The sequence below is a fragment of the Mastomys coucha genome, unplaced genomic scaffold (assembly GCF_008632895.1).
Source record: "Mastomys coucha isolate ucsf_1 unplaced genomic scaffold, UCSF_Mcou_1 pScaffold7, whole genome shotgun sequence".
Lineage (NCBI taxonomy): Eukaryota > Metazoa > Chordata > Mammalia > Rodentia > Muridae > Mastomys > Mastomys coucha.
Genome location: NW_022196913.1, coordinates 25,679,121 through 25,690,262, shown reverse-complemented (window position 1 = coordinate 25,690,262; position 11,142 = coordinate 25,679,121). Strand labels below are relative to the sequence as shown.

The window sequence follows — 11,142 nt, the reverse complement described above, 5'->3', positions numbered from 1 at the left end:
AGCAGAGAACTGTCTCAAGCAGACTACATAGCTAAGAGTTACCTACAAAGCTGTCTGGAGAGCCATCTTTAGCAGAACACAAGGTTGTCAGCTTGTTACCCCATGCCCCAATTGACTTTGAGTAGTTTCTTTCACCACTCCCAAACATCCCTTTCTCAGGACCCTCAATCAAAGCCAAGCATGGCCCTTGGCACTCCACCATAATGTATTGTCTCAAACTACAAACCCAAAACAACCATTCCCTCCTTAAGTTGCTTCTCTTGGGTTTCCAGTCACAGCCCTGAGAAAAGTAATCAATACTTTGAGCATTATAGAATTGATATCATCTGTATCATTTGTTGTGCTGTCTAGTTTTATGTCAAAAACACAAAACAGAGTCATTTGGGAAGAAGGAACCACAATTTATAAAATGCCACTACCAGATGGGCCTGCAGGGAAAGCCTATGGGCCATCTTCTTCATTGATGAGTGATGTGGGAGGGCCCAAGTCACTATGGGTGGTACTGCCCCAAGGCTGGTGGTCCTAAGTGCTACAGTAAAGCAGCTGAGCCAGTCATTAGAGCAAGCCAGTAAGCAGCACTCCTCCATAACCTCTGCTTCAGTTTTGCCTCCAAGTTCCTGCCTTGTGCTCCGGCCCAATCTTCCCCCAGTGATGGAGTGTAACAAATGAGTTATAAGTTTAGACACCCACCCACCCCCACTCCAGGTTGCTCTTTGCCTTAGTATTTTTTACAACAATAGAAACCCTAACTAAACATTTTGTCTCATGAAAATAAGATTGCTTTTTATTTACCTAACTGAAAACTTTCAGAGTAAAAAGTAAAGAAGAACTAAGTATGCTCTAATGAAGTTTTATTTTTGTTTTGTTTTGTTTTGTTGGACAGGAATGTCTTCCTACATCTTCAGAAGTTGCTCGAGGTATTGTTACCATACTCTCTATCCTCATAAAGATATACGAATCTCCTACTCGAATTCTGTAACATTGTGTACTTAGTATGAGAATGGTAGGGGTGACTCAGACTCTAGGACCTTAGCCAATTAGATTCGAACACAATCGGTCCAAGGTAGAACTTCTTCAGAAATCTAGACACAGATGTTCAGTTTTGAAGGATATTTCATCAGTCCCTGCAGTAAATGTTTATTAGCACCTATACAGAAGGCACAATAGGGGAGCTAAGACCTCAGGAATCTGACTAAACATAGAAGAGTCAGGCTGACAAACAAATAGTAAAAGAAGGTACACTGCAAAATCTGGAACCATCCACTCACAGGAGAAAAATGTGCTGGCCAAGGATGACTGTTCTGGAAGTCCTTATAAACCCAAAGAGTGGGAACACTTCATCGCTCTCTCATCTGGAGAATACCTCCATGTCCTCTACTAGTAAGTCTCGTTCCCTTTACTTTTTAAACAGAAAAGATAATCCACCTCATCCAGACTATAACATCTAACACTGGGCAGCGTGTATTGGCAACACCCTCTCTTCTGCAGTTAGTAAGGGCTACATGTGTCTTCAGCTCACTGGAGGTATGCTACAGATCACTGGGAGACAATTTTTTTCCCCACATGGCTTCTCTGATGTTGAGCAAGGTATGAAGTTCGGGTAAAGCCCTTCCCACATGCGTCACACTGGTAGGGCTTCTCACCAGTGTGAATTTTCTTATGTTCAATAAGGCTTCTACTCCGAGTGAAACTTCTCTCACACTCGCTGCACTGATAAGTCTCAGGAGCTTCAACGTCATCCCCCTGGCTTGCCACCCTCCTCTGACCTTCCCAGGCCTCTCCATGCAGAGGCTTCGGAGCAGTTTTATCACCATGGATCCGTTGATGTCTCAGGAGATGTGAGCTACGCCTAAAGGCTTTGCCACACAAGTTGCACTGGAATGGCTTCTCGCCTGTGTGAATTTTGTGATGTTCAAGGAGGCTGCAGCTCTGAGTAAAGGTTTTCCCACAGTCATCACACTCGTAGGGCTTTTCCCCAGTGTGGGTTCTCTGGTGCTTGATGAGGTTTGAGCTATGACTGAAGACTTTGCCACATTCTTCACACTCATATGGCTTCTCACCAGTGTGAACTCTCTGATGAATGACAAGGGCAGAGCTCCCAATAAAGGTCTTCCCACAGTCTTCACATTCATAGGGCTTCTCTCCAGTGTGGATTCTCTTGTGTTTGGTCAAGCCTGAACTCTGAGCAAAGCTCTTCCCACATTCAAGGCAATAGTGCCGCCTGTTTCCTGTGGCGTTCTTCTGTGTTGTCTGTAACTTGCCTTCCTGCTCACTGGCTTCTGCACCTGTAGGAATCTGGACAGCGTCTTCACCCAGGAAGCACACTGTCTGCTCAGGCTTTTGTTCCCTGTATTCCTCATCTAGAGGCAAATCTCTGGTCTCAGGCTTCATTTCCAGACCTGAAACACAATTGTCAGCAAAGTGTTACTTATGCTTTGCAAGGGAGAAAGCTCTGAAAACCCTGGCAATGAGGCAAATGTTACAGAGCTCTCTGCATCCCAAGAACAAATATCTAAATGCAGGAATAAGTGCAGGAATAAATGGAACAACAGGGATGTGGTGGTGAGGAAAGAAACCTGATGGGAATCAGGATTAAATGGAAAAACAGGAAGTGGGGGAAAGGTGAGGACCAAGACCATGATCCACAATGGCCAACCAGTCAACACAAAAATTTCTAAAAACCATTTAATAAGACATGAAATGTTTAAATTTTTTACCTTACAAGTCTTTTTCACTGTCTAGAACAGTAGGCTCTAAAAATATTTTCTGTATGCCTCTCTCTCGAGAGCCTTAGGCAGAAACCTAAAGCAAGGAGGTGCTGTGGTGGGTGCATGGTCCCCAAGAATAGGAAGGCTGAGAGGGAAGCCTAGGATTAGACAGGAACAGTTGGACAAAGGCAACACAAACAGCAAGAAAAAGCATTTCTGAAACATGTTATCAGAAACTAAAGAAGTAAGGACTCCCAGAAACTCATGGCCAGTCAGTGTTATTCTCTGGCCCTGCTCTTCTTATTCCAGGCAGAGATGGTGTAGCCAACAATCACTGACAAGGGGGTTCAACATTGGAGGTGCCATCAAAGAATCCTGTGGCTTCCAATAAGCCACACTACCCTCTGTGACTCGTCACTCGCCTCTAAGGTCAGGGTCTAGAGTCAGCATCTAAGCTCACTTCTAGACTCCCAGATTGTGCTCTGGGATCCACTTCCTGAAGCGTTCCCCCAGCCTCCCTTCCCTGCCAGGGTACAGAATGGAAAGGGCGAAACATTTCCTGAGCATTTATGTGAACAAGACCCTTCTTAGGGATTGAATCTGCTTCAACTCACTTAAACTGACCAGAGCACGGGCAGCATAGAAAACAAAGGGGCTGTCAAAGGGTTCCAACAGTTAGTTACACAACCGGTCACTAACAGGACTCCAACGCTGTAATTCTGAAACCAGCCACACAGGAAACTGCTTCTGTGAGTCAAATAGCTTCTAACACACAACGGAAAAGACTTCGGGAGCAGAAAGCACCTGCCAGGTTTTTCTAAGGAAACTAAGATTCCAGAGCTCTCCTGCCTTTCATCTCTACAGAGATTCCTCTGAGATGAATCTGCTCTTTCCACCCAGGTGAGAGGGTCAGCAAGCTCCTAAAACAGCTAATCCCGCTAGGACCTCTTGTCTCATACTCTCAAACTGAGGTACCTGCAAAGTGTTTAAAGGGACTCTTAAAAGGAGATAAAGAGTCTTAAGACATACCTCCACTTACACAAAACTCTAACCAGGCACTGTGACTGTAATCCAAGCACTGTGAGTCTAAACAATGAAGATCTCAGTTCATGTCCAGCCTGGGCTATATGGAGAGACCTTGTCTCAAAAACAAATAGTCAGAGGTAAGAAATATGGCATGAATTAAGGTAAGGTCTTTCATACAAATATAGGAATAGTAAAAACAACAACACATATGACAATAAGTACTTTCACATGATATATAAATGGTCCAGAACATGAAAAGGCTTAGAAAACAAGTTTCCAAACTTCCAAAGATATATGGTTTGCATTGTCAAACTCAAAGTAAAGGGTCATTGAATTAGATTGTTTTTAAATAAAATAAAACCTGGGTCTTAGGTGAAAAGAAAATCAAGAGAAAAAGTAAAGAATATTATTTCCACACCAAACACTAATGACTTCAAGCAAGACATGAAAAACTGAGTGAATATGAAAACCCAGGTTATATAATCACCGTATTAACATCCCCAAAATGAGAGGCTTATCTGTCCCCTTCAACTATAAGTCTTTGAGGGCAGAAGCCTGGTGTTGATGTCCTTCACTGAACGTATACTTTATTATAATTTAAGATGACAAAATATGAGTTTAGTGGTAGCTTGGTGCCAGACTGCTTGCCTAGCATGGATGAAGCCCTCAGCAGGAACCCTAACATTGCCCAAAACAAACAAAACAAAACACCTAAACTAACATTATTACCAAAAAACATTTTTAAATCAACTTTAATTTGCATTTCCTGAATTGTACTTCCAAAAAAAAAAAACAAAAAAAAACAACAAAAAAACCAAAAGCAAACAAACAAGTAAACAAACAAAAGCGCCACCAATAAGAGGCCTGAACACAGCACTGTGTTAGAAAGGGCTGGAGAACACAGAGAATCCTCCAAGGCAGCCCGAGCACAGAAAGGTCCTCTTAAGTGCACCCCAAATGAAGATTGCTGTTGCTAGGAAATCATGAGAAACTCTGAGTCTGGTGTAAAATTAGGAAGACAGTGGAGAACTAAAGAGAAAAATACTGTCTTAGCCACTGTTCTATTGTTCTCTTAGCAGTGCAAGACCCTGAATTGGACTCTCTCTCTCTCTCTCTCTCTCTCTCTCTCTCTCTCTCTCTCTCTCTCTCTCTCTCTCTCTCTTCTTCCCTCCATCCTTCCCTCTATCAATCCCTTCCTGCCCCCCACCCCCCCACATACACACACACATAGAAACATACTCACTCGCAAACATATGCTCACCTCTGGCCTGTAAGGGTGAACACTCCAAAGATTCCTGAGATTCGTGCTTGAAGAGAGACTTCATTGCTTGGGAGTGGCTACTTTGTGAGTCCTGGGATGGTGTCACCACTGCCACCTTGCAGCAGAGAAGTTCACGACTCCATTCCCCAGTTGGGACCTAAAAGTCATTCATTTACTTTTATTTATTCAATTAAACTTCCCCATCACACTTTGTCCGAGGGCTCTATATCATGAGGCACTGATTCTAAGAGCTTAATGAAAATATTAACTCACGGAAATACAGAGAGCCCCGTGAACTTTGGAATTGTTTGGAATTTTGTAACTGGAAACTGAGGCCCAGTTTAAGCAACTTGTCCTTGTCTTGCAGCTCTCAAGTAGCAATGCTGCATTGGGAGCTCGGGCACATCAGCTATGGAGCCTGTGGATTAACCATGGCTTTGCTTCCTTGTTCTGTCACTCTGTCATGACAAAGCTGATGGGGAAATCTATGACAATGCCAACATTTCTCTAAAAAAAATAAATAAATAAGCATAATAATTTCTACCCAATGGAACTTGTTAAGAAACTAACAAATTCAATTGGAGTATGTGAAATCAAGTAACAGAGAACATAAGACAGTGCATCCTCCTTAAAGTCTAGTTTCCTTGCAGACATTGATGGTAAACTGATGCTCAGTTTCCTACATCTTCTTCAGAGAATAAAGTTCTAAGACTTGAATTGACTTTCCACTGTTACAGAGCTCAGGACAACAACTCCAAGTCTGGAACCTTGGTCTCCTAGTCACAAGGACACTGGAGGCTGTAGAAAAGAAATCCCCTAAAACAGGTCAAAGTGTGTTTATCCATGTCAGCTCATGTCGTCCTCAGCCATAGCCAGAGATGCTTTTCTGTGCAGTGAGCAGCAGTTAATTCAGAGATTCATAACTCATCAAAGAGCTGAGAATAAGTGACTATGGAGTGTTCATCCTCAAATAGGACATCGACATCAAGCCCTGGCTCCCAGGGCTCAGGGAGCCTCATGGAAGACGAGGCAGAAAAACCGTAAGAACTGGGGAATGGAGACACGTAATGCAAAAGGCTACCTTCTGGGAAAGACGTGCTTATTGACCCATGAGCTCACTGCCATTATGGTTACTGCATAAGATCAAGACACATGATCAGTCAATGGTTCAGCCAAGTGGCACTCATGGAACTTGGAACTTTACAAAACTGGGGTGGGCGGGACTGTATGAAGGAAAAAAAGGGGGCATGTCGTGGCTGGGGGAAATTGGATTGGGGTTGTTGATGAACATGACAAAGAGGCATTGTTGATGTGTATGAAATTTCAAAAAGAGTTGTGTTTTGTTTTGTTTTAGGTCAGAAGATGGAGGTCAAAAACACCCTGTTTCCTACCAAACTCTTAAACAAGGTATACAAGAATGGCTCTAAGAAAACTGTACAATTCCCCTCCACTGGCAATGGGAGAGCTACGTGTGTGTGTGTGTGTGTGTGTGTGTGTGTGTGTGTGTGTCATAAGCACCACAGTACTGCCAGCAAGCCACTGCAGATGTTGTTTCATGCGACAAGCCAATAAAGGACCTACAAAGTCGTTTGTGCCTATTGCCACTGCTCAAACCAGTCCTGTGTCTTACTCAACACACGAGTAAGAAGTACACATGTAACCTTTCACCGCTCTGCCGGACACATGCTGCCCCAGCCTCACTAGGACTGAGTTCTTCCACAATCCTTTCCTTTTTCCTTTATGCGATTAACTACTCTGAGGGGCCCAGGTCAGTTCGCTGGTTACCTCAGGTTCCCAGCATAGACAGACTTTGCGGGCCCTAAGCAATGCCTCCCTTGAATCTTGCTTGAGGTTTCTGAAAGGCACGGGACGTGGGTCTAAACCTGTTCCTTCTACCTGTGGAGGTGTCTCATCCAGCTGCCTGTCCAAGTACTCCAGCAGCGCCACCACCTCCTCCCCGCTGTCGGGGTGCTGCTCTCGCACCCAGGCCTGCAGCTCCCCTGGCAGGATGGTCAGGAACTGCTCCAGCACCAGCAGCTCCAGGATCTGCTCCTTGCTGTGCATGTCTGGCCGCAGCCACTGTCTGCAGAGCTCGCGGAGCCGGCTCAGCGCCTGCCGGGGCCCGGCTGCCTCTGGGTAGCGGAAAGCGCGGAAGCGCTGGCGGGAGCGGTCGGGCCCAGGACTGCCCAGCCAACTGGCCTCCTCTGCCAAGGGGGAGGCCTCTTCCTGTTCTACTTTCACCACTAGAAGCCCAGTCCCTTCTTCTGCAGATCGAGCGTTTAGGGCTGCGGACGTTCCGGGTTCTCTAGCCATTCTGTGCCAACTCCAGAATCACGCTAGCTCAAGCTGGATCTGCAGATGAAGATTCTCACAAGATGTGAATTCAGAATAGATCTGTCTTCTCCCTCCCCTCGTGCTCCGAGATACCTAAAGGCACAGCTGCAGAGGGTGTCACCTACAATCCTGGCCTTTACAGAGTCCTCTGCTGCACTCCACCCTAAACCCGCAATAAATATTCTCAAGGGATGCTCCGGGACAAATAAACTACAGACTCTGGTGGAACACAGGAAGCATTGTGGGAACCCAAGCCACTTCCTGCGCCCTCTAGGATGCTCTTCTCTGTGGTTCTTTCCAAATTAACCCATTACTGTTGGGGAAAGGATTGTAGACTCTGGGTCACACAGGAGTATATGTTTAAACACAGGAAGTAAGTTACCCGGGATCTTCGGTTCTTTCTGATGTAAAGCTTGCCTTCATAGTTGTCTCAATGCTGACTAGAAAATTCAGCTGGCAAGTAGACTTTGCAGAATGGGAAATGCAGGTGGGAAAAGGAAAGAAATTTGGTGCATCTTAGAAACCATGAGAGAAGCAGGACACTCACTTGGCTGAAGGGGCCTGTCTGTCCCTGGTCCCCTCTGTCCCATCGGTCCCTGGTCCTGCCCTCTCCCTGCTGCTCCCTTTCATTTCCTCCCTCTCCAGGCAAACTACTTGAGAGAAAAATCCTCCAGACCCGGACGCTAGACCCCACTTCCCACCACTTCTTAAGACACTATAGGCAGTAAAGAGCCAGTATAGCCACTACTATGGCACCTACCCAAATACCTAGAGATTCCCAGCTCTTCAGCAAAAAAAAAGTCTGTGCAACGCAAGCATCCAAGCTGCCTCTATGCACTTCCAGAAACGTTCTAGTCCCCAGCCCCATGGACATCCCATTCCAACTTCATTTCTTCCTGTTTCTCTACAGCCCTGGCTGACACACTAACACAAAGGTTAGATGGAAGCACTCCCAAACCTGAGAAAGGTGACCTGTCATCGACTAAAAGAAACCCAATAGACCGATGTGCTAGGTGCCCTGACAAACTTTGATTCGACTATGACTAGAACCAAACAACTGTGGTGATGGGTGAGGCGGTGCAAGCGCCCTCCATCTTATGGTTTTGTTTGTTTGTTTGGTTGGGTTTTTTTTTGGTGTTTTCGAGACAGGTTTCTCTGTGTAGCACTGGCTGTCCTGGAACTCACTCTGTAGACCAGGCTGGCCTCGAACTCAGAAATCCACCTGCCTCTGCCTCCCAAGTGCTGGGATTAAAGGCATGCGCCACCACCGCACGCCCCCCCCCCCATCTTATGTTCTTGCTGAGGGTGTTTCCAGGTTTATCTGGAATCTGATCTTTTTGTAGTACCCCATGGAAAACTACCCGATGCCACTCTAGGAACTGAAGACCAGGCTTCCTAGCTAAGTTACCTAAGCTTGCTTGAAATTGCTTATTTGTGCTGGAAACCCCTCCAGCTAAGCCTTTATCTTAGCTGCTTATATGTGTGGAATCTCTCTGAGGCTGGCTAACTGCTTCTCTTAAGTTCTCTTAAAACTGCTCACTTTGAACTGCTTGCCCTGGGAAGGCTCCACTACAATTACCGAGGGAGATGCCTTGATGAAGTCTCTGAAATCAAAAACCCCATGTTCTCGACACTGGGGCCACACCCAGATACACCCCCAACACTTGGGTGTGGTCCCAGCTGGCTGGAATAAAGACTCGGATTATATATATATATATATATATATATATATATATACTGTGTCTGAGTTATCATCTCTGGTAAACTTCCCACAATACTGTAAAAAGATGCAACTGAGACATTGGAGAAAACTAGAACTCAGTAATACTAAGCAGTTATTGGAACTTAACTGTTAGAATGGTACTATTGTTTTTATAAGATTTATTTTTATTTATGTGTTTGTGTGAATGCCATATTGTGCTAGTGCTTGCAGAAACTAGACAAGAAGGTCAGGTTTATTGCATTGCTCTCATATGTATATGTGTATACACATATATATGTTTATATATGTACATATATATACATATATAAATCCATACCCCAGGACTGGCTGTCCAGAGATGGCAGCATCCACAGTGGGGGTTTTTTCATATAATCATCAGTAAAGAAAATACCACACAGACTTATTATCTACAGACTGATCTGATTTTCAGCTGAGCTTCACTCTTCTTAAATGACTCTAGTTTTGTCAAGTTGTAAAAACAAACAAACAAACAAAACCAACCAACACAGGACCTACATAAGAATGGCAAATGCTCTCAACTACTGAGACATCTCTCCTGTCTCTCTGTCAGTTTTTTTTTAACTTTTATTGCATTATGATGAGAAAAGTTACATGATTTCAATTTATCTGAATGTGTTAACATTTAAAAACATATTTTAAGTAAATAGAATTAAATCACATTCTTGTTTCCCTTTTGTACCCCAACTCCTCCCAGAGACCCCCCCTTCAATACCTACAATATCTTCTTTGTCATATTCCTTAAAATTTATAAAATATTATAATAAAAATGAGTACGATAAAAGTTGTTTGATATAAAACAACAATCAATTTAACAGTCTTATGTAGATGCTCATCTACAGCAATAGTGAAAATACATTTTTCTCAATGTAAATTTTAAAAAACTCCAAACATATTAACTGTATATTTCAAAATAATACATCACTACTAGTATTTTCTTAAATGAACATAAATATATAAAGTCTTTTTTGTTTGTTTGTTTTATATTTAGTAGAGTTTAAAATCTTGACTCTTACTGTGGTACAAGCCCAAAATAAGAACAATTTTTAGACATTATTTCATTGTAATAAGGCTGTACTTCAATGACCCTCACATCACCAAAGGATTTGACCTCCATCATAGCTAAGCTGAGACTTGACATCTGCTGCACCAAGGAATGAATTGTAGGCACAATTTTTGGATACAGACTTCCTGACTTTATTCTCAGCCCACAGAGAACAGGTTACATTCATTTAAGAGATGGTGCATGTATTAAGGTGGACTATCCATAAAGTCATTCACCAACTGTTTCAATGAACAATGGTTCTGCTTGGAGGGTGGCACAGACATTAGGTGAGGGTACGAATTTGGTTCATTAGCTGTGATAATTTGGAAAAGCATTCATCTCAGAGAAGGAGTAACTTATAAAGTCCTCTTCTTCAAACTTGATACAAGAGTTACAAACGTCAAGCAAACCATTCAGTCTCACTTTGTTGTTCTCTTACAAGCCACCTCCCTAGTTAATCGTCTATGTTTCTTTTGGGTATATAAATATTTTTGAAATATATAAGCTGATCTGAAAACTATAGTATAGTGTAAAAATATGAAATAAACAATACTACTAATAGAGAGGCTGAGATAGGAGAAGCAAGATTTCAAGACCATTATGTTGTACACAGTCAGACACTGTCACAAACAAACAAGCTGAAAGTGTATATAGATTGTACAATATTGGATCTATTTCTCCAATTACCAAATTAGAGAGACCATTGGATGACAGTCAACAAATTTCTAATTCCTCATATTTTTGGATTTCAAACCATTAGGATATGTTGGTAATATTAATTTTCATGTTAAGATATTAAGAAAAAGTAAGAGGTGGAATTAAGTTTGTGTGGATTTGTTGAAATCTTACTTTCTTGCTTCTTCTAGGGTGTAGTTTTGCTCCTTATGTTGATGTTTTCCATCTATTATCCTCTGTAGAGCTTGATTTGTGAAAAGACATTGTGTAAATTTTGTTTTGTGATGGAATATCTTGTTTTCTCCATCTATGATAATTGAGAGTTTTGCTGAGTATAGTAGCCTGGGCTGGC

The 11,142-nt window shown here is 43.0% G+C and overlaps 1 protein-coding gene across 1 annotated transcript; it reads right to left on the bottom strand.

The window, feature by feature from the left end:
- Positions 1 to 834: 834 nt before the first annotated feature.
- Positions 835 to 7,580, bottom strand: LOC116082735 (zinc finger protein with KRAB and SCAN domains 4-like). The gene is made up of 3 exons (XM_031359641.1): positions 6,892 to 7,580; positions 4,996 to 5,152; positions 835 to 2,399 (listed from the first exon to the last, which is right to left on the bottom strand). The coding sequence occupies exons 1-3, from the start codon at positions 7,306 to 7,308 to the stop codon at positions 1,537 to 1,539; spliced, it is 1,437 nt and encodes a 478-aa protein (XP_031215501.1). The 5' UTR covers positions 7,309 to 7,580; the 3' UTR covers positions 835 to 1,536.
- Between the last annotated feature and the right edge of the window lie 3,562 nt (positions 7,581 to 11,142).